We start from the raw sequence: 25,757 nt of genomic DNA, 5'->3' as shown, positions 1-25,757 counted from the left end.
AATAGCGGTTTTCTGTTCTTGTTGTTTATTGCTTTAGGATAATCCACTTCTTACCTCCAAGACTGTGTTATGATCTATATGACCTTTATTATCTTTATTACTGCGAGTATTAGGATTATCATTATTGCTGATCACTGTTGTTGTGCTATGATATTGTAATATTTACCATTATATAATCAGAGGAGTATAGAAAAGTTTATGAAAGTGTCACTCCACGATACAACAGCAAAATATATAAATATGTATAGTGTTTTTATGTTGCATTAATCAGCGCCTCTTATAATAGGTTATAATAAGGTTAATGCAGTTAATAGGTTATACAGTTGCAATTGAAATTATTAAACCCCCAGAGGCTGCAGTACTTTACAAATACAAGCTTTTCTTAAGATCCAGGACTTTGGATCTTTGGATCTACAACAGTTTACTGGCATATTAAAAGTGATAATGTCAATATATAATGTAATGTTTTTGAGTTATAGGATTTTTTTTTGTCCCAATTATTCAACCCCTATTCAACATTTGCTGTCTTAAGTCACTTATTTTTATGGTAGGGAAAAAATTGTCTTTGAAACACAATTAAGCCTTTAGAAACTCAATTGAAAAGAACAGAATTGGGGTGTTACGCATGCATACATTTAGCCCATGCATCTGCTGAAGTTAAGTAGCAAATATAGTAGAGTCAACAGAGCTCTCACAAAAACTATAGAGAAGAAATAGTTTTATTATATTAGAAAGTCTAAGGCTACATGAAGATTTCCAAGATTCCAAGATTTTCCTCTAGCAATGAACTCACCTTTTCTTAAATAACTTTCTTCACTCCAGGATCATTCACATTTTGTGTACAGACATTTGAAACTTATCCTCCTATCTTACATGGAAATGTAACAGCAGCAGGGTCTACAACGACATGACGGTGAGTAAATTATTACTATTCCTTTTGCTTCCAAATCATTGATGTGGTTGGTTGTCTGTATGATGAACAATGGCAGATGGTGGTAGGACTGTTTGGAAAACCTAAACGTATAACAGTTCAGACAACAGCTCTGAGAGACATTAAAGGAGAAGTCCTCTTCCAGAACGAAGATTTACAGATAATGTACTCACCCCCTTGTCATCCAGGATGTTCAAGTCTTTCTTCAGTCGTAAAGAAATAGTTTTTTCTCCATATAATGGACTGATATGGTGCCCTCGAGTTGGAACTTCCAAAATGCAGTTTAAATGCGACTTCAAACGATCCCAAATGCAGTTGTAAATTATCTCAGCCGAGGAAGAAGGCCTTATCTAGTGAAACGATTGGTTATTTTCATAAAAATAATACAGTTTATATACATTTTAACATCAAACGCTCATCTCGTCTTGGACTGTTTTTGCTCCGGTTCATGACAGTTAGGGTATGTCTCAAAACTCCCGTCTCATGTTCTCCCTCAACTTCAAAATCGCCCTATATCGCTGTTTTAACTTTTTTGTTAAGGGTGTTTGATCTTCTTTGCATGTTCACTTTGCAAACACTGTGTCGGTACTTCTGCAGCTATGCAGGATGATTTTTGAAGTTGAGGGAGAAAATACAATTGGAGTTTCTCGACATACCCTAACTGTCCTGATCCAGAATACACAGTTTAAGACAGAGTAAGACGAGACGAGCATTTGAGATTAAAAAGTATATAAACTGTATTTTTTAAATGAAAATAACCAATCTTTTCACTAGGTAAGGCCCTTCTTCCTCTGCTGGGATCATTTACAACCGAATTTTGTGATTGTTTGAAAACGCATTTAAACTGCATTTTGGAAGTTCAAAATCGGGGCACCATAGAAGTCCTTTATATGGAGTATTTCTGGAAGTAAACTTCTCCTTTAACACATCATATATTTTATTAATAAAGTACTGCAGATTCTCTTATGTTTTATTTTAGAGAACTTTTAATGATTGCTCAGAGCATTAATAGTGTACAAGCGCTGAGTTTCTGGAATTATTAATCAGAATATATGTCAAACTGAGTTACTGAAATACCAAATTACGGTTATTGCTTTTATTTGTAACCTAACAGCCGCAACAGCTGTGCTGAATTAATGTTGCTTATTGTTTAATGTATAATGTTGCTTATTGCTTATTGTATACTCTTCATATTGTCACCAACGCGGTCTCTGTGGCTCCCTCCGACCGCCGTCAGCGGGAACCATCACCGGACTTTTAAGGCACTACATTACCCATCACCCCGTACCTGGGATCCTCACTTCCGGTTCCGGGTCCCCGGGTCGCTTTCCCTCTGGCGGCCATTTATAGACTAGTGATGGGAAGTTCGGATCATTTTACCGACTCGGTCCTTTGAGTCTCGTTCAGCAAAATGAACGAATCTTTTTTCGAGTCATTTCGTTCATTTTAGCAAAATATAATTAAAATGTTACGTTTTACCTCCCTAACACATCTACTGCTTACACAAACGTTGATCACACTACAAACAAAACAAAACTATAATGCTATAAGAAACAGAAAAGATTCATTCATTGTTTACCTGGGTCTTTAGTCTATGATTCGCTCACCTCGCCTCTTATCTGACAAGTTTTCGGGTTTGAGTCGTTCGTTCATCACCTGACAGCCCAATTAGCTTAACCAACACAGTCTGAGCCGGAAAGAGAATTGATTAGTTCATCTTTTGAGTCTTCGGGTTTGAGTCGTTCGTTCATCACGTGACAGCCCTGTAATGTTAACCTATGCAGCCTGAGCCGGAAGGAGAATTGATTAGTTCATCTTTTGAGTCTTCGGGTTTGAGTCGTTCGTTCATCACGTGACAGCCCCATAAGGTGAACGAACGACTCTAAAACAGGTGAACTAATTCCAGTACAGAACCTGATAGGATGTTGCGCATGTGCGACTGAACGAATCACTTCCCGAGGCGACTCGTTCGTCCCGAGTCACATTAAAGATTCGTTCAAAATGAACGAATCGTTCAAGAACGACCCATCACTATTATAGACCGCCAGGTTGGCGGGCTCCCTCGCGAAGTTTTGGTTAGCCTGTCTATCAATCCTGAGCGTTTTCCCTGTGTTTATTGCTTTATCGTTACCGACTGGACTGTTTATTCCTCGTTTATGATTCATTGCCGCCTGCCCCGACCTATTGCCTGGACTATCGTTTATTCTGTGGATTATCTACGTCAGCCCTGTTTGTTGTTGATTGAACTCTGCCTGTCTGACTCCACTGTGATGATAAAGCTGTCGCAAATGGATCCCACGAATCCGGATCAGTCTCTGACCACATCACATATATATTATTCTTTAAAAAAAATATGGATTCTAACTACTGTTTGGGTACTTTCATCTTCCGGTCTCCATTTTCAAATATAAAGTCCATGCATTATTCAACCACCTAGTTAGAATATATTTGATGGAAAAACAAAGGATTTAATGTTCAGAAAAGAGTCTCTGCCAACTGGGGGTGTTTTACCCCACAGACTAGGTTTAAAAAAACAAAAAAAAAATTCATTTATATTTTTCATTATATTTTATCATTATATTTTTCATGCTCCTTATCTACAGGCCTTACTATTCTTGTGTCAGTGTTCAACACCAAGCTGTAAAACACTTTTTTTCCCCTTACTTTTTTGTGGCTGCAAGTTCCGTTGAACTCTATTGGAAACAACAGAACTTGCGTCCATATTTGCTTTTCGTGAAATGCACTTAAGGTTGAGACGTAAGAAACCAACATTCTGTAGCACTGGCATTGACTGTTTTGGGCCATTTCAAAATAAAATTACCAGAGAAGAAATGGGGGATAATCTTTAATTGCTTTACCACAATATGTGTTCGCCTTGATGTACTTACTGCCATAGACACAGATTCTATCTTGATGGCCCGGGTTTGTAGCTTGTTGTGGTAAGTCTTCTGAATTATTATTTCAACTACTATAGCATCTGTCCAAGCAGAACATATCTTATCTTACTTTCTTTCTGAGTTACAGTACCATCACAAGCACAATGTTGTCTAAAATGTCATATTTGCAGACAAATTTACTGTATGCACTATTTAAACAAGGATTCCCAGCGATCATTTGTTTGGCACCTCAGACTGAGAACAGCTTTGAATATTCACAATGATCCTATCTTTCACTACTGTATCTACAGAAAAGGGGAGGGTGTAAATGTTTAATAGTAAAAGTCGTAAAATGTAAATGTTAAAATAAGCAAATAAGCTGCTTGTTTGAAGCTTATTTGTTTGTCTGTTTTTGCACTTGACCTTTGTGTAAAGCAACAGAAACTCTGTGCTGAACACAGTGTGTTTTGCAGGGTCATTCTGAATTTTTAACAATCTTTTGTGATCTTAGAACTGTTGTAACTTTTACAATAGTAAGGTTTCTGCTTTGATCAATAATTAACAAAATTTCAGCTTTTAAATTATATTAGTTTTATTGCAAAATTTAAGAAATAATTGTGGTTGGCGTGACAGATCGATCAGTTCAAGCAGCACGTTAGCCAGTCATCCCTTCCACTTTACGACTAGTTCCAGCATGAAATAAACATTAATGAACATTCGACGTGTTGTAGGAAAACAGCAACAGCAATGAAACATTCTCATTTAAGGCAAGACACTGACTTAACTGACACAGTTGATTGAGTACATTAATAATTGCAGACATTTTTTGTATTACAAGTTTTCTAAAATATTAGGTTTAAATATGCAAATGAGACATTCTTTAATAAAATATACACTAATATACACAAAAAATCTAAACACTGGATGATGTCAGTTTCAAAATTCTTACTTTTTATTAGTCAAAAGCTTTTACAGAGGGAATTTTGGGGAACTAATTTTTGTCACTATAATTCGGAAAATGCTCAGAACAGACAAAAAAACAAAAAACAATATATTTTCACAACTTTGGGGGGGAATATAATGTTGTATATAATAAAGCAAATTATATTTATGAACAAATCCCTGTATTAAACCCTTCAGGATATAGACGGGAATAAAAATGTAAAGTTGGTGTGTGTAAGTGGAGATTTATGACTCAGTGTAGGAGAAACTCATTTTGAGAAAACGGCCTTTAAAAATATGTATTGTAATTGAAATCTATTGACATGTTTTCTTTCCACTAGTCTGAAAAACCAAAAAGTCCAAAATCTGAAACTTGACAGGTGTTTACTCAAACAGTGTTTAACCTTGGAAATATGTCAATAAAACTAATTTTAAATAATAATAATGTAACATAACTTGGCATTTACCTCAAAGTAGCCATTCAATGTCCATAAACTCAATAGTTAGTTAGAAGAAAAAAAAAAAAAAAAAAAAAAAACTTGAGTACTTAGCTAAACATATGCACTGTATTACAAATTCCTTATATTTTAACTTAAACTGTTGACTTCATTACTAATATATGCTTGAATAAATCATATGTTTTTATTACAGATTGCAGCAAGTTTTTATTCAAGTGTTTGTCATGTTCTGACAATGAAGAGTAGCTTAACCACAATTTCTACAACTTCTACAAGGCATATTTGTTAAATGAAAGCTATGAAAGGAACAGAATTACTTTTAAAACGTGTATTTTGACAAGATTCAATTTTAAGTCCCACTCATTTTCGGATTTTATCCGAATCCAGATAATAACACGGATATAAAAATGTTCAGATTGCTATATGGAGGCTCCACTGCACACTACACATCGTTACTCAGCTCATTTAATTATTTTATGTTGAGTATGAATGGAAACCAAAATTTGTTACTCGACCGTCTATATTCTATATGTGATCATGAGAAAAAGGTCAGTTTGTTGGAGGGGAGGAGAGATGAGGTCGGCCGTGTGATGCGCGCTTAAACAAATCATCCTCCATGAAAGCTGATGGGACTTACTCTCTCCATCCTAAAAGAAGAACAGATGCATTTGATCAACCATGAAGAAGCTCTGCAAGAGTCTGTGGATCTTACTGGGTAAATCACAAAATTAGTGTTTCTGCTCTTTTACTAGATTTACGCTAATTTTAACCCTGAGATTTCTGCTCTGATCCCCTGTTAAGACGTGTTTCTCCGTTTGTAGTTTAGTTTGCACTCATCTTGCTCTCAACTGTGGATTTACATCATATTGTTAAGTGTTTCTTTTCAATTTCTTGCCAAAGAAACCTAAATATTCTTTAGGGTTTTTTTTTTTTTTGAAGTTTTTTTTTTTTTTTTTTTTTTTTTTTTTTAATCATGGTGTTAGTATTGTGGTATGTAATTTGGGACATTAATCTTCAGTGTCACATGAAAATTAAGTTTTCATTTCAATATGTGACCCTGGATCACAAAACTAGTCATAAGGGTCATTTTTTTTTAAATTGAGATTTATACATTGATGTATAGTTTGTTAGGATAGGACAATATTTGGCCAAGATACAACTATTTAAAAATCAGGAATCTAAGGGTGCAAAAAAAAACAAACAAAAAAAGAAAAACCAAAATATTGAAAAAATTGCCTTTAAAGTTCTTCAAATAATGTTCTTAACAATGTATATGACAAATCAAAAATTAAGTTTTCATGCATTTACAGTAGGAAATTTACAAAATATCTTCATGGAACATGACAGTAATGATTTTTGGCATAAAAGAAAAATCAATAATTTTGACCCATACAGTGTGTTTTTGGCTATTGCTACATACATACCGACTTAAGACTGGTTTTGTGGTCCAGGGTCACATATGCTGAGTTGCTGCTCAAGAAACATTTCTGATGATTAGCAATGTTGAAAACAGTTGTGCTGCCCAAACCGTGATGCATTTATTTGCAGGTTATTTGATGGATAGGAAGTTCAAAACAGCATTTATTTGAAACAGAAATCTTTTGTAACATTATAAATACTTTTAAATTATAAGTCTTTACTGTCACTTTTGATCAGTTTAATGTGTCCTTGTTGAATACAAGAGTGAAGTTCTTGAATTTACTTATGTGAAACATGTAGATTGTGGATTTGTTTGTTACTTAATCTCTAGGATAGTTCTTAGCTTATTTTTAAGATATACTTTACCAAACAAATCTTATGTTCTTATGTTAAATAATAGAGTTGGGGTACTCGGACTCGTACTCGGACTCGAGTCCGGTCTCGAGTACAATTTTTAGGCGACTCGGACTTGTCACGGACTCGGATGCATTTTTACTCGGACTTGACTCGGACTCAAGCCTTTCGGACTCGGAAAATATCCCGAGTCCAGAGACCGTTGACGGAAATGTCACTGACTCGATGCATTATCACGAAAGTCTTGTCCAGTAGGCTACTTGAAAGCCGACGGGATTATGTGCGCACTAGAGATGCGCGCATGAGCTCAAATGTCACCCGAATCCGCAGCTTCAAATAAATTATCCGCCCGCCACCCACCCGCACCTGTATTTTTCTCTGATTTAGATAACCGCACCCGATCGTCGTTTACTATTGTTCTAATTCTTAGTTTTGCATGATGATATGATGAATGGATGGTTCATTTTTAACAGCAGATTGATTCAGCTGATCTGCACATCGCTGCACACTTATATAAGCTTAATCGTTCGTGCTTTTAAGCCAAAGCCACGCTAAAAATAATAACGTTAACTGACATCTGGACGTGACTCTCCGCAGTCTCTGATGAAATCAATTGGGTGTTTGAACATCTACTGGATCCTTGGACAAAAGATTACAGGGGTTCACCCAGTTTAAGAAATGTCAGATCATAAAAATCTAATTCTTTTCATTTTTAAGGTATTGTTTTCGTTATAATGTACTGATTCAAATTAGTAATCAATAATAATTGTTAATTTTACTACTCGGCAAATCTGGTGCCGGCGCGGACGGCGCGGGCGCATGTCAGGCGCAATCATCAAACATATTTCAAAGGAAGCCGGCGCCACATTCCGATAATTTGCATTTATTCACATACGACTGAATTAGAAATGGTGGCCTGTCATGATTTTGGCTAATGCAGGACACTACTGAATGATGCGCATCAGAGGGGATTTAGAAGTGGGTATACGCAAAGCCGACGGATTAAAAAATGGGTATCCGCAGGTACTGCACTACACTACTAAATATTACCATACTCAGTAGCATTAACACAGGCGTAACTCCCTTGAAACTTGATCTGGAATGTCTTTTTTTCTGTCACAACTTCTCGAACAGGTGAACACACAGACACACACACAAAAATGAAATCGTTTGCCTGAAAAAAGTATTTAGAACAGGTTCATATTTTAGAAAATGTAGTTAATATTTGCCTCATTATTGATTCATCTCATCCTCCCGCGACCCACCCGCAAATAATCAGAATGCATTTTTTTATTACCCGACCTGCGGATATAACCGCCATCCGCGCATCACTAGTGCGCGCACACTCAAAGCGCGCTCACAGAACGCGCCTCTCAGTCAGTGTGCGAATGCAGAGTTCTCTTTCGCTTCTAATAGGTTCTGTTATTGCTACACACATGCTCGTATTGGAGACTGTTCATGTAAATGAAGTCGGTTTTGTCTTAAGTAAACCTGAACAGCTGGGAGAAATACTGATGCGTCAAAATATTTGATTTGTGCGTCAGATCTTAAAGCGACAGCAGCGTAAACCTGCAGCAGCCGACCGCGTCAAACAATGATCAAACAACAAAAGAAAAAGAGAAAATCACTCACTGTTCTTGACTGAATCACAAGAATTATCTTTAATGTATACAGTGAAGATTTTGCAGTATTTTATTTTAACATTTATTACTTAAATGTCTGTAGTCTATTTCTGTAATAGCCTTTATATCCACCTTATTTTACAAAACGGTGTTAGACGTCCGGTTCGTAATCCACCACAGGAAAATAACGAGAAGAATATCGAAGCGCAGTAAATGGTAAAACAGTTTGCACTACAAACCAGTGTGTTCATGATTAAGATAATACATTAAAATAATATGGTACGACACACCAGTTTGCAATATCAAGCAGCAAACCGAGCTTTTTGTGCAGCTAAAAATAGCTGGAAGTGGATGAGACCGGAAGCCAGACACAAAAAAATGTACAAATGGCTGCACCCACTCTTACGGAAAAATAAGGTGGATAGACCTACATAAAAAAAAAAAAAAAAAAAAAAAAAAAAAAAAAACCCTACAATTCTATTTTAAAAAAAGATTCTATTTAAAAAAATATTATCATTAATATATGCATTAATACTTTTGCATATAAGTAATACATGGAGTGTTTACTTGCCTTGAGCTCGAGAATGTTTTACTTACATTGGTTGATTAGGTTTTTCTGTATTGAAATTATTATTATTTAAACATGGTGTTTTCTGCTCTTAAGGTCCCATTCACCAAGTTTGGACTCGGACTCGTCTCGGACTCTAAAAAGAGTGACTTAGGTGATGAACCCAACACTAATTTTCAAATCTTGTAGTGTGTGCATTTTTAAGATTTCAAGGAAGATAATCTGCAAAGATTCTCCTTATGTGTGCACTGCAACCAGATTTCATAATCGATTAGGATTTCAAAAATCCTGTAGTGTGAGCCCAGCTTTATGTTAATATTATATAACATTATTGAACAATTTTCAGTATGTGTCATTTATTTTAAGATGTAAGTAATTGATTGTGGCAGTGTTGGACATTACATGCCACCATTTCTGCATTTCCCGTCAACAGCTAAAATGAGTGAATAGTGTGTCACATACATGTTCAATTAGTCAGGTGGTAAATGTTTATTTTGGAACACAAATCTGTTTAGTGGCATCACTCTTCTGGTACTTCTTTTGGAAGACATTCCCATTGGACTGGGTTCTCCATGAAAGTTTAGCATATTGTGCCAAACCCTTTTCTTTCAGTATCTGCTCCATCTGAAAAACAGTTTTATTGTTGTAAATGAAATTAGTGTTGTTTTTCCATTGGGACTGCAATGGTATAGAGTCCCTGATCGTTGATTAGAAAGTTCCATGTGAGTTTCTGCCTGATGATGTGTGTGAGACTCACCTTCCCTAAAATCTCTGCCATCACTGCAGGATTGTTCAGATTTTGACTTGATTTCACCTCCACTCTTACGATTTGTCTCTTCCTGTCTGTTGGGAACACATCAATGAATCTTTCATGGGCCATTTACAAGACACCATTTTCAACTAAAAACGGAAAAGGTTTTATGCATTCTGGTCATTCATTTACATAACAGCGTAATTTTTGGGTCCTGAAAACACAACTTTTGAAGATGCCTTTCAAAGTGCAAGTTTTTGAAAACCACACAATCATGTAAAGAATCATGTTTGATAAATACTTGGTATTTACTTGGTCTTGATAATTGAATGTCTTACTCTTTAAAATATAACTGAATCATAAACCTATCGAAGATTTTGCTCAGTCAAACAGTGTTTACCCTTTTCTTTTGAGCATTAGTGTTGGCAATTCAAACACATACTAAATAACATTTTAAAAATTAAATCGGCATTACTTAAAATATCATAACTTTTGACCAGCAGGTCAGAAAAAAAAAATGAAACAAAGCCAAAGTATGCATGTTGAATAGAAACTCACCGATGTAACAAGCAAAAGGAACCGGACCTATACAGTCGCGGTCGTACCACTTTCCTTGGTAAACATTAACACACAACTGATTGTACGGTTGTCCAGTCTCCCAGGGTCTGAAGGACGAGGTACTCTGATCTGTCCAGACAAAGACTCCATCACCTCTTGTCTGATAGAGTCCAAGCCAAATATTTCCCATTCCTGCAATTTTCAGCAGCTCATTGTGTTCTGCCTGGTCACCAACGGTGGCGAGATCAGTGTAATGCTGTCTGCAGTAATTCAGAGCAAACGTCCAGTTCACTGGCGTGGGCACGTAGACAAACTCATGACGCAGTGAGAATATCAGAGCTGGTAAAAGAAGAAAATACAGACAAAATATTGGAGTAGACCTACACATGTAGATTGTGCAATATTGCATTATATGTAATTGTAAAGTACTGTAAAATATACGGGTTTTGCACGTAAAAACCATTAACTGTCATATAATCTGCAGGGAAAACAGTAAAGGATTTCCGTTTATTGTATTACATTTTATTTTTTTGTTTATTTATTTATTTATGTTTACTTAAAAAGTAGTGTTTCTTATATTTGTTATCAGTAATGTTTGTTAAATTTTAAGTACAACACAACAACATCTTTGGATTCAGAGAGTTTTATTTTGCTTTCATTGAGTTAAAAGACATTTTTATCAATCATAACTTCTGGAGAAAAATAGCACAGATGCTTGAAAAAGATTAAACATTCGAGCATATGTCAGTTACACCTCAGATGGACTATTCTTTGAAAGTATGCGTGAAAAATTATACTTGGGCCTTAACACAACAATATGCACCGCCACTGAGGTTGCTGTATATGAGACTGTTTGCATGATGATGCGGTGGCATGCCAGTGAGTTGCTGCACACGTTGCAGGATGTGAAACTTCTCATGAAGTTGGCTCTGGCCCTTCTTGTAGATAGCAGTGCTCTTCAAGTGTGAATCTTCAGGTACTTGTATTACTCTCCACATCAAGGTTGGTGCCTTTGTGATCGGTTCCTGTGGAACTATATTACGTAATCACAATGAGATCGGCCAAGTTGAGAAACCACTGATAAGTAAAAGTGACAGTTTAAAACGACACCAATGACTGCGGTGGGGGTACTCAGAAGAATGTTAAATGCTGTAGGGGGTACGCCACTAGAACGTTTGAGAACCACTGGCTTAATGGATTACTTCATTAATTGCCTAATTGCGAATTCTGCCTTTTATACTCTATTGGCCCGTTAAGTTTCCTTTCTATGGGGGATACGCTTAACGTGCAATTTAGCAGGTTACGTTTATATACTGGGCTATTCTGGTATATAAGGTGTGTACTGAATTTGGTCCTATAGTGTTTTACATTTTAAAATGTCCCAAAATCGTGCCTTGATGTATTTATATAATAGCCTACTTGAGTCCAAGTTCAAAATCAAACTCTATGAATCGCTCAATTGCGATTTGAAAAAAGCTAGGAAACACTACAAGCTGTAAAGTTAACAGGAAGTGTTTGTCCGAACTCAACTGGTTTTGCGAGAGAGCGCAAAAATCTTTGTGAGAGAACGCAAAAAAAATCTGAAAAATATTTTTCCTCCCACCCTGAATTTTTTTTTCACTCACTCTGATTTTTTTTACCACCATGTCCCTTAAGGGGCTCTGTAGCACATAGCCTAACAAATAAGCTTTTTTGTTTGTTTGTTTGTTTGTTTGTTTATTTTTTTAAAGCTATTTGCGCATAAGAAACAACATTTATGAGACGGTTGTTGTCAGATTTCATTGGCAATTTCAAATATGAAATGTAATCATAAGCCTGATGAACTGCTTTGGAGAATTTAATATTTCCCCATCCAAGGAGATAGGAGCTGTACTTGCATGACTGAAATAGCTGCCTGAGAGGGGTTTTAAAGATGGCTGCAGAGTACCATGACTGCGTGTCAGCTGTACAGTTTACAGCTGCTTATGTGATGCTTTGTTTGTCTGTTTTTGCATATGATTTGGGATTTCTGTGTAAACTGTCAGCAGTGCAAAAACACCCTGAAAATCTGTGCTAAACACAATGTGTTGCACAATTCTCCATCTCAAGTTTCTTGCGCAGTATACATGAGAATATAGATGTCCACTATAACAACTGTGCAGAAAATTCACATTCATTCAGTAGACATTAGGACAAGGTAAATAAATACAGTGTGTTTGTCTGAAACGCAGGCAAGTGTAATGGAGGGGAGAAGAGACGAGGTGTGTCATGTGATGCGCATTTAAACTTTTCCTCCTAAGAGAAACACAGACGGCTTTCATCAGCCATGGGTAATGTACAGCATTCTTGTTTCTGATATTATACTAGATTCAAACTAATATTAACACTGGGTTTCTGCAATGGTTTTCCTCTGTAGTTTAGTTTGTGCTCATTTTGTCCTCATGTTTATTTACACCATAAAGTGTTGAAATTTCTTGCCAGACAAACCTGAATAATCTAGATCAATTGCTTTTTCATACATTCAATAAAACTATTTTTAAGTTTATCATGGTTTTGCATTACGTACTTGTTATATGTATGTGTTGTAAAAATACAAAAATTAATAATATTCTAAAATATTGTATTACACTTTAAAATAACAGTTTTCTGTGTGAATAGATTGTAAAATGTAATTGATTTCTGTGATCGAAGCGTAATTTTCAGCATCATTACTCAAGTCTTCAGTGTCACACGATCCTTCAGAAATCATTCGATTATGTTGATTTGCTGATTATTATCAATGTTGAAAACAATTGTGCTGCCCATTATTTTTGTGAAAACCATGATGCGTTTTATTTTTCAGGATTCACAGATGAATTGAAAGAAACAAAACCCACTATTTATTTGAGATAGAAAACTTTTGTAACATTTTAAATATCTTTAGTCACTTTCTGTCAGTTTAATGTGTCATTTGGTTTTGCATGTCACTGCATCTCTAGAATAGTTATTCCTAGTTTATTTTGTTAGATCTATTTTACCAAACAAATTGCATGTTAAATAGATGCTCATTTGTGTATGTAAATGGTTTGAAGGTCTTTATGTCTAGTGATTCATCCCAATCGTCCACTTTTGATTTCAGTCTTTTACTTGTTGCATGTTGTTATTAATACATCAGTAGTTTCATCCACCATTGTCATTCCACAAATCAATATTTTATGACAACATTATTATTCAGATGGTATTTTGTTAGCAAAAGTATCAAAGTGAATTCAATCAAAAATTAATATATTAATGTGATTCAACAAAACCTGGTTCTACTCACATATCTTGTTTCCACAGGGTTTTCATTGATTGAGGAAATAGCAAATGGACAAGAAGGTAGGAATCCTGGAATCCTGTTTGAATGTCAAATATGAAAATACTCAGAAATTTAGCTTTTGATGTCCATTTTTTTAATGAATCATGTTAGTTATTGCCCTGGCACCTGATACCGGTGTGTGTGGTTGGTCTCTGGAGAGCATCAAATGTTTCTATTTATAACATGTTTGTACAATGTTAAGCAACAACAATCACAGACATGTTGATTTCATGAATGCAATGGCCTATCAGAGGCGTTTAAGTTGGTCATAACTCATAATCCACTCACTGCTTCAAATGCCAGAGTTTTGTTCAGTGCTGAGTTGTGCAAGCTGGCAAATCCTCTCATTTTAACAAAGTGTAGGTGCAATGTAAAGGGGCTCTCCTGCTTCTTCCATTTGGTTGGGAAACACTGACATACCAAATCCTTCAAGATAGGCCTAGATTAGAAGTATATGTAATAACAAATGTTTGATATCCAGTATAATAAAAGAAAAAGACTCTCGTTGTCTGTATTCTTTGCACTCTTAACCTTTCATTTCTGACCCTGTGGTAGACATATTGCTGATGATGAGTAATAAAGATTAGTTCAGTAAAAAAAGAGAGTCAGTGACTTCTTACTGGGCTTTATCCTTGAAACTTTTTTTTCAGAGAACGCAGCACTATGGGGCGAAACCAGTCAGTCATCAGTTTACGCAGGCTCTATACCTGAATTAGCTCTTGATGGATTGTTAAACTCCTGGACCCACACCAACACTGAGACCAACCCGTGGTGGAGAGTGGATCTACTGAAAGTATACAGAGTGAACAGAGTCACCATCACCAATAGACCGACCAACCCTACGAGGATTAACGGGGCGGTGATTCGTATCGGGAACTTCCTTGACATTTACAGCAATGCCATGTGAGGATATTTCTTTTGTTTTGAGTTCTGTAGCTGTAGTGAGGAATGAACAGAAACAGATAATGAATGACATTTCTGTCTGTAGATGTGGTGTGATTTCTAGTCTTGGGGCCAGCGCCACGGTCACTTTCTCATGCGGTGGAATGGAGGGACGTTACATGGTTGTTCATATTCCTGGAAGTCAGAGGATTCTTAGTCTTTGTGAAGTTGGAGTCTATGGGACTTTGGCAGGTAATTCATTGTTGTAGATCACTTTTTCGAACTATTGAAACATTCACCAAAAATCATGACAGTATTCATTCAATCCAACTCTCTCCATTGATTTTGTATTGCGGGAAGCTGCCTCCTTGTCATTTCCGACTTATAACAAAAAATAGAACAACGTCTAAAAGCTGCTGTGTGACAAGATGTACAGTAAAAAAGCTTAAAAACCCAGAGCTACGTTTTTATAAGATGTCGATCCCAAAAAACGAGTGTTTAAGGACACAAACAGTTGTAGATGTCAGGGTATTTCACGTTGGGCCATTCAGTTGGATAATTTCTCCAGCAAAAGAAAGGTAAGGAAGAGGAGCACTGACATAAACCGATAAAATTTAGTTTCTCAATATATCTTTTCCTCTCAGGTTTTCACAGGGTGGTAAAATAATCCTTTGACATGGTTAAAAATAATGACTATTTCCTGTCACGATTAAGTTTCCCTCCAGTGGGCGTAGTTCTCAGGGTAATATGACATGTTGAGCTCTACTTTTTTCCTTAAACGATCGTTTGTTTGTTTTTGTTTTTAGTTGTTTTTAGTTGTTTTTTTTGTAGTTGTGGTTTTTTTTAGCTTGTCTACTGTACATCTTGTCACATAGCAGTTTTTAGACATTGCGCTGTTTTTTGTTATAAGTCAGAAATGACAATGAGGCAGCTTCCCGCAATACAAAATCGATGGAAAGCGTTAGATTGTTCTTCCCCCCAGTGGGTGTGGTTTTCAGATTATGACATGTCGCTCTGTCTCTATACACCAGTGGCGATTTCTTTAAGACTGCAAGGGAAGCTCAGCTTCCCCTATAATGTCACAAAATTAATGGTCAAATTATGTACTATTGTATTAACATTTTATTGACTAAAAATGCGTTAGAAAACGTTCATCTCAAAGACGAGTTCGTTCAGAATCAGTTAGATATAGCAGGTCGGCTGACTTGATTTTCTTCTCATACATTCCCGTAGCGTCACAGTGCATTTCCCCGTTGAAGCCCAGCGTCCATTGACTTCAATGCGGCTGCTTTGAACGTTTTTTTTCAGTGCTTTGAAACTAGACGGTCATTGGATAAACGCTGCGATTATGTCCCGCCCACGGACGCTCAGCGTCTCTGGGGGTGAATGAGGAGCAAATGAGGAGTGGGCTGGCCTGGACGCCGAGCTTCTGCGTGATGATTGGAGGGTCTGTCGAAAGATTGCATCTCCTTTTGACTGACAGCGATTTTGTACTATAAGGAATCGCTGGAGCTATTCGCGCTCAGTCCCATCGCGGATTTCTCAAGTTCAGTCGAAATAAAAACTGCTGCAACCTATTTCTTTATATTTGCTTGGCGAAATTGCTTGATTTTCATCATACATTTCACACAATTATACACCACATTCCTTGTTTCACTTTTACAGAGTTTAATATTTTTTTAGATCGTTCATTCATTCATTCATGTTAATATTTAATGTAGTAATCAATATATATATAGATTACTACATTAAATATTAACATGGAGGATGACTATAAATAAATAAATATATATAAATAGTAATCTTGAAAAATTTTAACATAACATAATGAAACCTTATATTTCTATTAAAATACTTTATAAATAAATAAATAAATAAATAAATCTCCATAATAACCTTATTTAAATTGCAAAATATTTATACTATATAGTAGCATCTGACTAAAAGAAAAAATACATCATATTTTGCATAATAAAACTAAAGCTTTTTTTTTTTACGATTGTTTGCATTGTGACTTACTTATGACAATAAGGCACATTCTTTGAATAAATAAATAGACAATTTTATGATGTAGGCCGAAAATGAGCTTCCCCTATTTGACAGACCAGTAGCCGCCACTGCTATACACATGGGTCACAACAGGTGTTTATTAATTTTCCAGGAAATCTGGCAGTAGGAGGAGCCGTTATACAGTCATCGACATCTGGGGACTGGTTTGCGGAAAAGGCCATTGACAGTAATCGTGGTCTCCAGCAGATATATACAGGATGCTCCTCGACTCTCAGTGAGACAAACCCATGGTGGAGGCTGGATCTGCGTCATATTTACCGAGTTAACAGAGTGGTCATCACCAACAGAAAAGACTGCTGTGCAGAACAAATAAACGGAGCGGAGATTCGCATCGGAAACACTTTGGAGAACAACGGCAGCAGCAATCCCATGTGAGAAACTGGAGGTTGAAGAAACGTGAGACATCAAGCACAAATGCAAATGATTAATGTGACTCTGTTCTCCATTTATTTTTCTCTCTGTTTGTAGATGTGCTGTTATTCCTGCTATTCCAGCAGGTGAGTCCTACAGCTACTCATGCGGTGGGATGGAGGGACGTTATGTGAATCTGATCATTCCTGGAGACATGAAGATGCTCACTCTGTGTGAGGTGGAGGTTTATGGAGAAGGTATGACAAAGTCATATATTTTTTGTCAACAAGACACATTGAGGAGCACTGAGGACCCAAACTCTACTAATTCATATATTTATGTGCATTGAATTGTATATTTGTTTAGGTCCTGTTTTGAAAAGATCATTTGTAAAAGTGCTGTTTCACTCCAGCAATGATTTGACTGACTCTGCCATGAGAGGAAATGTTCTGAAACAGGTGAGTGGAAGAAACAAGCGACACACTAATGGTATTGTTTTATTGTTTTACACAGACAGAGTTGGTTTAAATTACGATACACAAGGTTCACTGTCTGATCAGCTGTTGATTTTTCAGTCAACTATTTACAACATGAGCAATTTTACAACATTCTCAGTTTGATTTTACAAAAGTTCTGTTTGGGACATGACACAAGAAAAGTTGAGAGGAAGATTTAAGTGTATTGTCATATTCTGATCTAATCAGTTCAGTAACATGTTCTTTTCAGTTGGGATCTGCTCTGGCTGATAGAGGATTCACAAACGTGTCACTGAGTTGGTCACAAATCCCTAAACGGGAAATGATGCGCAAAGTGAACGCTGGCAAACGTGAGTGTGTACTCACAACTGTACAATAACTTGTGATGCTGCACAAATAGGAGTAATTATAAAAAGATGATGTGTAATAGCACAATTGTTTTATTTACAGGTCGTTGTGATTCAGGAAAATGATTCCCTGGAAATCAACACAGTCTTTGACTCACTAAATTCACATTCATTAAAGACAACGATTCTGACTCTGTATACACTGACTGACATTTCTTCATAATTACATTTTTACAATGTAAAAACCTTAGTCTTAAACCTTTTATTCAAATCTTTAAGAACTATTAAACTTGCATAACTGTGTAATGTCAACAAAGCATTAGAAAATATCTGGCCATAGACAGTAATAAATATAATTAAAAAGAATTCATGTCAAATCCGTACAACCCACAAGTGGAATAAAACTTAATGTGCTATTTTTAATGTGCTATTTGCTGTCAATATTTTATTTAATTTTTCATGGTTATTGTATTATTGATATTTACCAGTTTATTGTAATGTAAGTATATTGTACATTGCATTATTTGATCTTTAATTAAAATTCTCTAGTAGAAATTCTCAAGATTCTCTGAGTGGATGGAGAACAGCATGCAGAATGAATGGCTTTATTTTAAGAAGACATTTAAATGGTTATATTTAGACGCCAGTTATGCCCAGTCACTTTTGTTTGCTTTAGCAACTTATTTTTCTTTAAAACAAACAAACACCTAGCAACAAATCTAGCCAAAATCTCACCCGAAAATGTTCTTCTTGTGGTTTGTTAACCAGAGGTTGTGTGCTGTGTGAGTGATAATGTCACATGTAAGTATAGTCAACATCACAGCACAGGCGTTGTTTTTTTCTTATTTTGTCAGACCACGTCACAGTTATAAATCATTTTGGAAATGACTGGCGGGTTATCTTATGGCGGCGCTTCAGTCGCTATTAAATAGTCATTTTGTTGTCTGACAACAGAAACAGAAAATACATGTAAATTTGACCAAATGTATTAAAATTAGTCTGTATTAACATACAGGAGAGTTTGTGAGGTGCAAACACAGCAGAATGCAAATATGACCTGATGACCTTTGGAATATGGTAATTAATGCATGATGTCATCTAGTGACATTTAGTGACTTTTCAAGCAGGTGGCGCCATTTATCTTCCTGTGTGCAGTTAAATGAAGGAACACTACGGAACATGGTTCAGGTGAGGATAAATTCATAACGCCAAACCAGTTTAGGTTTTGTCTGATTTGTTTCCTATTTAAAGAAGTTAAAGAATAAAGAAGTTACATAAATATACAACTTCACTGATGTGTTTGTCCAAATATGGTAGGAGAGTGTTAGACTGTGTTATCCAAAATAGTCAATAGTTTGAACAACATCTTTCTGCAAAAGCCTCCAGACTTTTGAGATCCACCTCAGCAAAAAAGCCTGTCTTTTGGATCCTGCCTTCTCCAGTTTAGATCAAGACATGAGCTTTGATAGAATGATGGGACAAGTGAAGTTTGCTCAGAACAGTCTTGTAGATCACCTCAGCGTTGTTAGTCCTTGTCTAAATATAGACATCAAAGTTATTGCCTTTTTCTCATTAACTTTCTTGGTTTTCACAGCATTCGTTTGAAGGTGGTTTGCTCCTCACAACTCCGCAAAGCCTCCGACCAGTGTCTCTTATCCAGCATAATGTTCAAAGTTGGTGATGCCAGGCTCCTTTCAGGTGAGCACAGACATTCATCCACACCAGCCAGGGATCTGTACTTTAGGACAGGTTAGCACCAACACATTTTGTGTCCAATTCTTGTTTAGTTTAATTTCTGTCATAGAAAGAACTCCCTTAAGACCAACAATATAATGACCAGGCATGAGCTGAAACATTTGAGTATCCCTGATTTGCTGTGACAGGAATTAGTTTCTAGGGATGGGCAAAATGGGCTTAAAAATTTATCACAATAATTTCTGGTATTTATTTCAATAATTATATCAATGATGATAATTCAGGGAAATCCTGTTTCTTTAGAGAAAAGTATTATCTTTCCTATTTTTACCCAAAATAGGGTGTTGTGAGCATTACTGAGTACACAGTTTAATTCACTGGTGTGTAAATTACATTTTTGTACTTTCTGTACAGAAAGCTCCTAAATTTGACAAATTCCTTGTGTGTAGAACACTTGGCAATAAAGGTCTTTCTAATTCGGAAGCAGGAGGGCGCCCTTGTGCAGAAACTCCACATATGCTTCATAGTGGAAGTAATAGTACTCAGGACACTTCAGGAATCTCTAATCCAGTTATTGCTGTAGCTGAATAAAACGCAGATAGAGGTTATTTTAAATACTTGACTATGTTATGAAGTTAATTTGGAGAAAAAGCATGTCATTAAATGATATCTTTGTTAGACAACAGGTTTGTAAACAGTCTCAAAACACACAAAACTGCATTGCACGCTTGCTACTAGTACAGTTAACGTTATTCATGGCTCAGATCGATTTTTGTCGCACTGCACAGTTTTGACCAAACCAGTTTCTGTAGATTGTAGATTGGAGCTCCTCATTTAGGATATACTAGCTTCACTTCCGCCTTTAGCATGAATTCAATGAATTTTAAAGGAGAAGTCCACTTCCAGAACAACAATTTACAAATAATTTACTCACCCCTTTGTCATCCAAGATGTTCATGTCTTTTTGTTTTCAGTCTTGAAGAAATTATGATTTTTCTACAGACTACAGAACTACAGACCCAGTGTTTACAAAGCGAACACACAAAGACTAAGGAAGTGCAAGTAAACGCTGTTTACATACAAAAAGGTAATGAAAATGAGATGAGTTTTTCGCCATAATCTTACTTTTTGAGCCGGAGTACACAGATGATGAACTTACCCACACAGCAAAAGGACTCCGCGGCGGATCTCGCGGCTTCCGAAACGTACCCGCGAAACGGCCCCGTATCGGCGTCCACTTGCGCGCAGTGACGGATCCGCAACGAAGGCGGGTCGCGGATCCGCCGTGGCTCCGCGCTGCATCCGCTCCGCATCCGCGATTAAAACCTTACCTCCGCGGCGGGTCCGTTTTGGGCCCGCAAATTCATACATACATCCGCCGCAGACTCGCAACGGACTCATAAAAATCCTGGCTCATCTGGCCCGGATCCGTTTTGGACCGGTTTATCTAATTTTCAAAATCCCTTTTGTTCTTGCTTTAGGATAAAATAGGATATAACTAAAACCATCAATAGCCCTAGGCTACTACAGCAATACAGGCCTAAGCTTGTATTTTTAACCTAACTATTGAAAATAGGCCTAAAAAAATGTTCAAGTCAAGACATCAATTTATTGTACAAAAGCAATCACTAATCACTACTCAATGGAAACATAACATTGATATTTAAATTTATGGACAGTTATAGGTTATAGCCTATTCTGTTTTTAAGTAGCCTACTGAATGATGTACACACAACTGATGAAATGTTGTTAACACTTTATTGAGCAACCTTATAGGTGTCACATGTATGCAAACATAAAATATTTGATCTATTAGGCTACAACTTCAATGAAATGCTGTATGCACAGCTAAAATATCAGAAAATGAATAACTGGTGAACAAAAAGAAGTTCAATAAAAAGGTTTTTTATTGCTTATTTCTCCTATTACTCCATTTGTGTGGATGGAGGCAGGACACGTCTCCTCGTTGCCCGATCCGTCGCCAGGTTGAACCACCTGATTGCGTGCTTGGTGACCTCCGCCTCCGTGGCTGACTGTGTCAGCGTGTTTTTCCTCACAGCACCTGTAATCAAACAGACAGATGTGTTTATGTTATGATATGTACACTCAAAAAAGTGAGTCTAAATTTGCATTATTTAATTCAATTGCTTAACAATTTTCCATCCGTTTAGATTACTTAGTTTTAACATAAAACATTTCAATAAACTTAATGTGATTCGTATACATCAGTCAACCATGAATGAAACAGGTAAGATTTATGTAATAATTCCCAGCAAAGAGTTAATGAGATTATGTGATGATTGATCATAAATGATGAACAGCTGATGTTATCATCAAGCAGAATCACCGAAGGAAAGAGAAACACGAGAACTACAACTTCAGCCACAGCCGAAGAAATCAACTGAAATAAAGACATTAAATCATTTAAGATCTGATTAAACAACTCTTAAAACAGCTTTATCAGCTTCACATCAGACTTCTAGAGAAGCTCTTATTGTGAATTAACAGAGGTTTAGATGTTTTATTGTTTTGTTTGAAATCACCATCAAAGAGACCAGTGTTTCCTGTTGTTGGGCTCTTGACCCTTGACATTTTGGTGTTTTTATGTAGAACACATTAAGCTTAACCAGCAAAGCCAAGTGAAGAAGAGTTGTGAAAAAAAATTATCCACCGACTTCATTTCAAGTCCAATATCTTTATATATTGATATTGTATTGCTTTAGATTTGTTAATAACTTCAGATCTTGTAGTACTGTAAAAAATGATAATTTGAATAATTTACAAATCATTTTGTGCACAAAAAAGTTTTCATCTGCAGCATTGCAAACACCATAGACATTAAGTTTCAGTGTATGAATCAGTACCTTACCATCAACAATGGTGACAGTCAAAAAAAATGCTTCATGCTCAGTGCATGCTGGGATACATGGGCGAGTCATGAACTATGCTGGTACCCAGCATGCATTGCAATATGAAGCTGTTTGACTCACCATTGTTGAGATTCATATACTGATTTTTGAGGTCTGTGGTCTTTGTATTGCTGCAGATGAAAACTTGCGCACAAAGTGATTAGTAAATTAATTTAGACCGAATCATTTTTTGGAGTGTATAACATCCAAAGCCAAGTATGCTTACACAATACAATATATGAGATAGGCATTAAGGAGAAACATGAAACTTACAAAGTAAGACATGACTTACATGACTTGTTTCATGACATGACTTACAAAGTTATAAACAGGGTTGTGGTGGGTAAACTACGAATTTGTGATCAGGGTAAGGTGTACTGCACCTTTCACTATTGGATATTTAAAAAAGACATCCAAAATGTTCAAATAATATCAGTGGTATTAAATGGTTCCTTGATCAGTGCACATATTGTATGTGGATAAATCAGTGTGGTTTTGTAATGTTTTAAGTTTGTTAGGGTAATGCATACATTCTATTTGGAGGTAAACTCTTTACATTACATTACATAAACTCTTAACAGGTGGATAAACTATATTTCTGACATTTGAGCGGTGGGTAAACTCCATTTACTTGCGTTTAGTCTCCACTACAGCCCTGGTTAACATTACATCAAGGTATTAGCAGATGCTTTTATCCAAAGCGGCTTAATCAAGCTACATGTTGCATCAGAGACCTCAGTTTTAGGTTAACCATTCCGAAAGCAACACTAAATTAAAATACATCTCACATGGTAATTTACAACCCACACAAAACTGCATTCCATCAGTGTGTATTATTATTATTATAATTTATTTATTTATTTAGACAAATGTACACGAGCGAAGCTATCGCAACCACCAGGCAGCCAATACGTTTGAGTGCATTTACTTTAATAACATGATGGCCTGTTACCCACACCTAGGGTGCGTTTCTCTTGACATGACAATCCACTGTGATTCCAATCCCCAAACTTTGACCATAGTTGCACTCTTACAAACAAGTGCAGGTACGCCACTGTTTCACCTAAGATTGTGCCGGAAGTTGGTATCTCCACTTTCTAGAAGCGCACCCATGGTCAACGCCATTTTCAGTGCCAGCAACAAACTGAAGGAATCAAAACGAGGCAGTCTCACAGCAGTGGGGATCCCACAGCAATTTTGAAGATTTACTGCATGTCAGAAAGGTAGGCTTTTTTATTATTATCATTATTGCACTGCCTGATAGTGAACAGGAATTTTTTAGTAGCCTATTTTCCCTACTAATTAAGTGACCTTGTCAGATTTTCACTGATGCACTGTGTTAAACATAACATCAGGCATATAGGCCTACCTGATTGAAAATTAAAAAAAAAAGACATTAAACGACAAAAAGTCGATATAGTATGTGGTATATGGTATAGTAGCCAGTCTAAAAAAGGCTACACAGTCATATTGGTATGATGGTTGCTACAATATTTAAGGCTGCCCCAACATTTACAAACTATTGACTTTGAACGTATTTAATATTACTTTGAATTATATACTTACTGAAAAGCAAGGTCTTCGTTGCCATCCTACTGAAGGGCTTTTTGTTATTAACACCCTTCCAGTTGATCTGATGAGACACCTCATCTGTGAAGAGCCTGCCCAAGATGTTCCAGGTCACTCTCTTCACATCCTGGCCTCCAATGGTGGCTAAAGAAGAAATCTAAAAGGCAAAGACATCTTTTTTAAATAAAAAGCAAGGTAAACATTAAGCTTAAGTTGCATCTAAAGCTGCATTCAAAATGTTTTTGTTCCTGTTGAAAGCGTTCAGAAATGTACAAAAAGATAGAAAACTTATGTTTCTTCTTTTTGTGTAAAGAATTTTTTTTTTTTTTCTAAACATGTACTTGGCTCACACCCTCATGACCTGTCAAACCAGGGAGATTGTTGCTCACTGACAGAATCTTACCACTGGGAAAAGGCATTTCAGGACAGGCCTGTTCAGGGCTGCTTCAATAGAATATTTGCAATAATCATGGACAATCAATAAACCTAATGGCACCATTCATATTAAGTAAGAAAACTCACCACTTTCTGTCGAGCTGGGCCATTCGACGGTTCCTTTAAAAACATTTCAAATGCCTCCACTGCCTCCAAATTTTCCAGGGGAAAATGGATATTGTTGGGCATCTCAACATCTGGCCCCGGGGTGCTGTTCAGCCTGCTGCTGAGGTAGTTCACCTTTGCCACAAGCTGGTCTTGCTGCTGTTTAATGGTTTCCAGCAGGCTAAGGATGTGGACCTCAGCCGCTGTTGACAAACATGAAATATAGCTAAAATGTAGTGCAAAAAATATATCACGTTACAGCGTTTATCCTCATTATTCAAAATACTGACATTAGTTATTGACAAAAGTTATTGACAAAGTTTTGTTGTGGCACAGAATGACCCTCCAGTATTTGTCAGTTATTGCTCACCAGAGCAGGGAATGGTATCAGTCATTCTTCCCCCTCGCCATGTTGGTCTGTAGGTCAGGCTTGAACAGGGCTCCTCTGTTCGCCGCATGTTGAGGGCTGGTGCGGGGGGTGGAGGGAGTTGTGGAGGGCCTGCCGTTCCTGGCCCATAGTGAGGTGGGTGGTGTGCAAGAGGGTGAAATTTTTTTATTAAAGGGATGGTTCGGAGTAGATTTGACTTCATACCCCATCCGAAGTTTTATTTTTCATGGTACATGTGATGTATCTCTACAAGTTGACATGCACACAGACGTAGTAGGAGGACTTTTACGTGCTTTTCCCAAACCAGGGAAGTGACGTAGACGTGTCGCCATTTGTAGTTTTTGAGACTACTGAGGGATCGCGTAACAGTTGTTTTTAAAACACTCACGGTGAACTTACAAATTTTCCGATGCAGCGTTTTGTGAGTACATACCCTATTTACACTACTGTAGAAGTTTGGTCAGATTACTTGCACGTTTAGTGGTGCAATTTACGAGATACATCACATGTTCCATGTACATATGTAGCAAGCCATTCGAAAAACTCTGATATCTCCCTCAATGTTTGACTAAGGTAAAAAAAAAAACTTCGGATGGGGTATTTACATGGGCTTCGGAGTGCATAGAAATGAAGTCAAATCTACTCTGAACCATCCCTTTAAATGGTAGTCATCTGTTAACCATGACTGATAATACACATGGGGCCTTTCTATTCACTAATATTTCAGAAATCAGT

General features: G+C 36.7%; 2 protein-coding genes across 2 annotated transcripts; both read right to left on the bottom strand.

The window, feature by feature from the left end:
• Positions 1-9,608: 9,608 nt before the first annotated feature.
• Positions 9,609-10,867, bottom strand: LOC127167597 (putative C-type lectin domain family 20 member A). Its single transcript, XM_051113722.1, has 3 exons — positions 10,480-10,867; positions 9,928-10,013; positions 9,609-9,794 (listed from the first exon to the last, which is right to left on the bottom strand). The coding sequence occupies exons 1-3, from the start codon at positions 10,865-10,867 to the stop codon at positions 9,660-9,662; spliced, it is 609 nt and encodes a 202-aa protein (XP_050969679.1). The 3' UTR covers positions 9,609-9,659.
• A 10,100-nt stretch (positions 10,868-20,967) lies between these two features.
• Positions 20,968-25,188, bottom strand: LOC127167809 (uncharacterized). The gene is made up of 4 exons (XM_051114059.1): positions 25,005-25,188; positions 24,617-24,837; positions 24,092-24,251; positions 20,968-21,678 (listed from the first exon to the last, which is right to left on the bottom strand). The coding sequence occupies exons 1-4, from the start codon at positions 25,090-25,092 to the stop codon at positions 21,542-21,544; spliced, it is 606 nt and encodes a 201-aa protein (XP_050970016.1). The 5' UTR covers positions 25,093-25,188; the 3' UTR covers positions 20,968-21,541.
• Positions 25,189-25,757: the final 569 nt, after the last annotated feature.

Source organism: Labeo rohita, chromosome 7 (assembly GCF_022985175.1).
Source record: "Labeo rohita strain BAU-BD-2019 chromosome 7, IGBB_LRoh.1.0, whole genome shotgun sequence".
NCBI lineage: Eukaryota > Metazoa > Chordata > Actinopteri > Cypriniformes > Cyprinidae > Labeo > Labeo rohita.
The sequence above is the reverse complement of the archived record's forward strand: the minus strand, read 5'-3'. Positions and strand labels throughout refer to the sequence as shown.

Bases quoted from the DNA above. Each gene is read 5' to 3' on its own strand.
- LOC127167597 (XM_051113722.1), bottom strand. From the start codon at position 10,867: ATGTGTAGGTCTACTCCAATATTTTGTCTGTATTTTCTTCTTTTACCA. The intron at 10,014-10,479 runs GTGAGTTTCTAT...TGTTCCCAACAG, and splicing joins TCCTTTTGCTTGTTACATCG to ACAGGAAGAGACAAATCGTA. The intron at 9,795-9,927 runs GTGAGTCTCACA...ACTGTTTTTCAG, and splicing joins TGGCAGAGATTTTAGGGAAG to ATGGAGCAGATACTGAAAGA.
- LOC127167809 (XM_051114059.1), bottom strand. From the start codon at position 25,092: ATGCGGCGAACAGAGGAGCCCTGTTCAAGCCTGACCTACAGACCAACA. The intron at 24,838-25,004 runs GTGAGCAATAAC...GTTTGTCAACAG, and splicing joins TGATACCATTCCCTGCTCTG to CGGCTGAGGTCCACATCCTT. The intron at 21,679-24,091 runs GTAAGTATATAA...GTTTGATTACAG, and splicing joins AACGAAGACCTTGCTTTTCA to GTGCTGTGAGGAAAAACACG.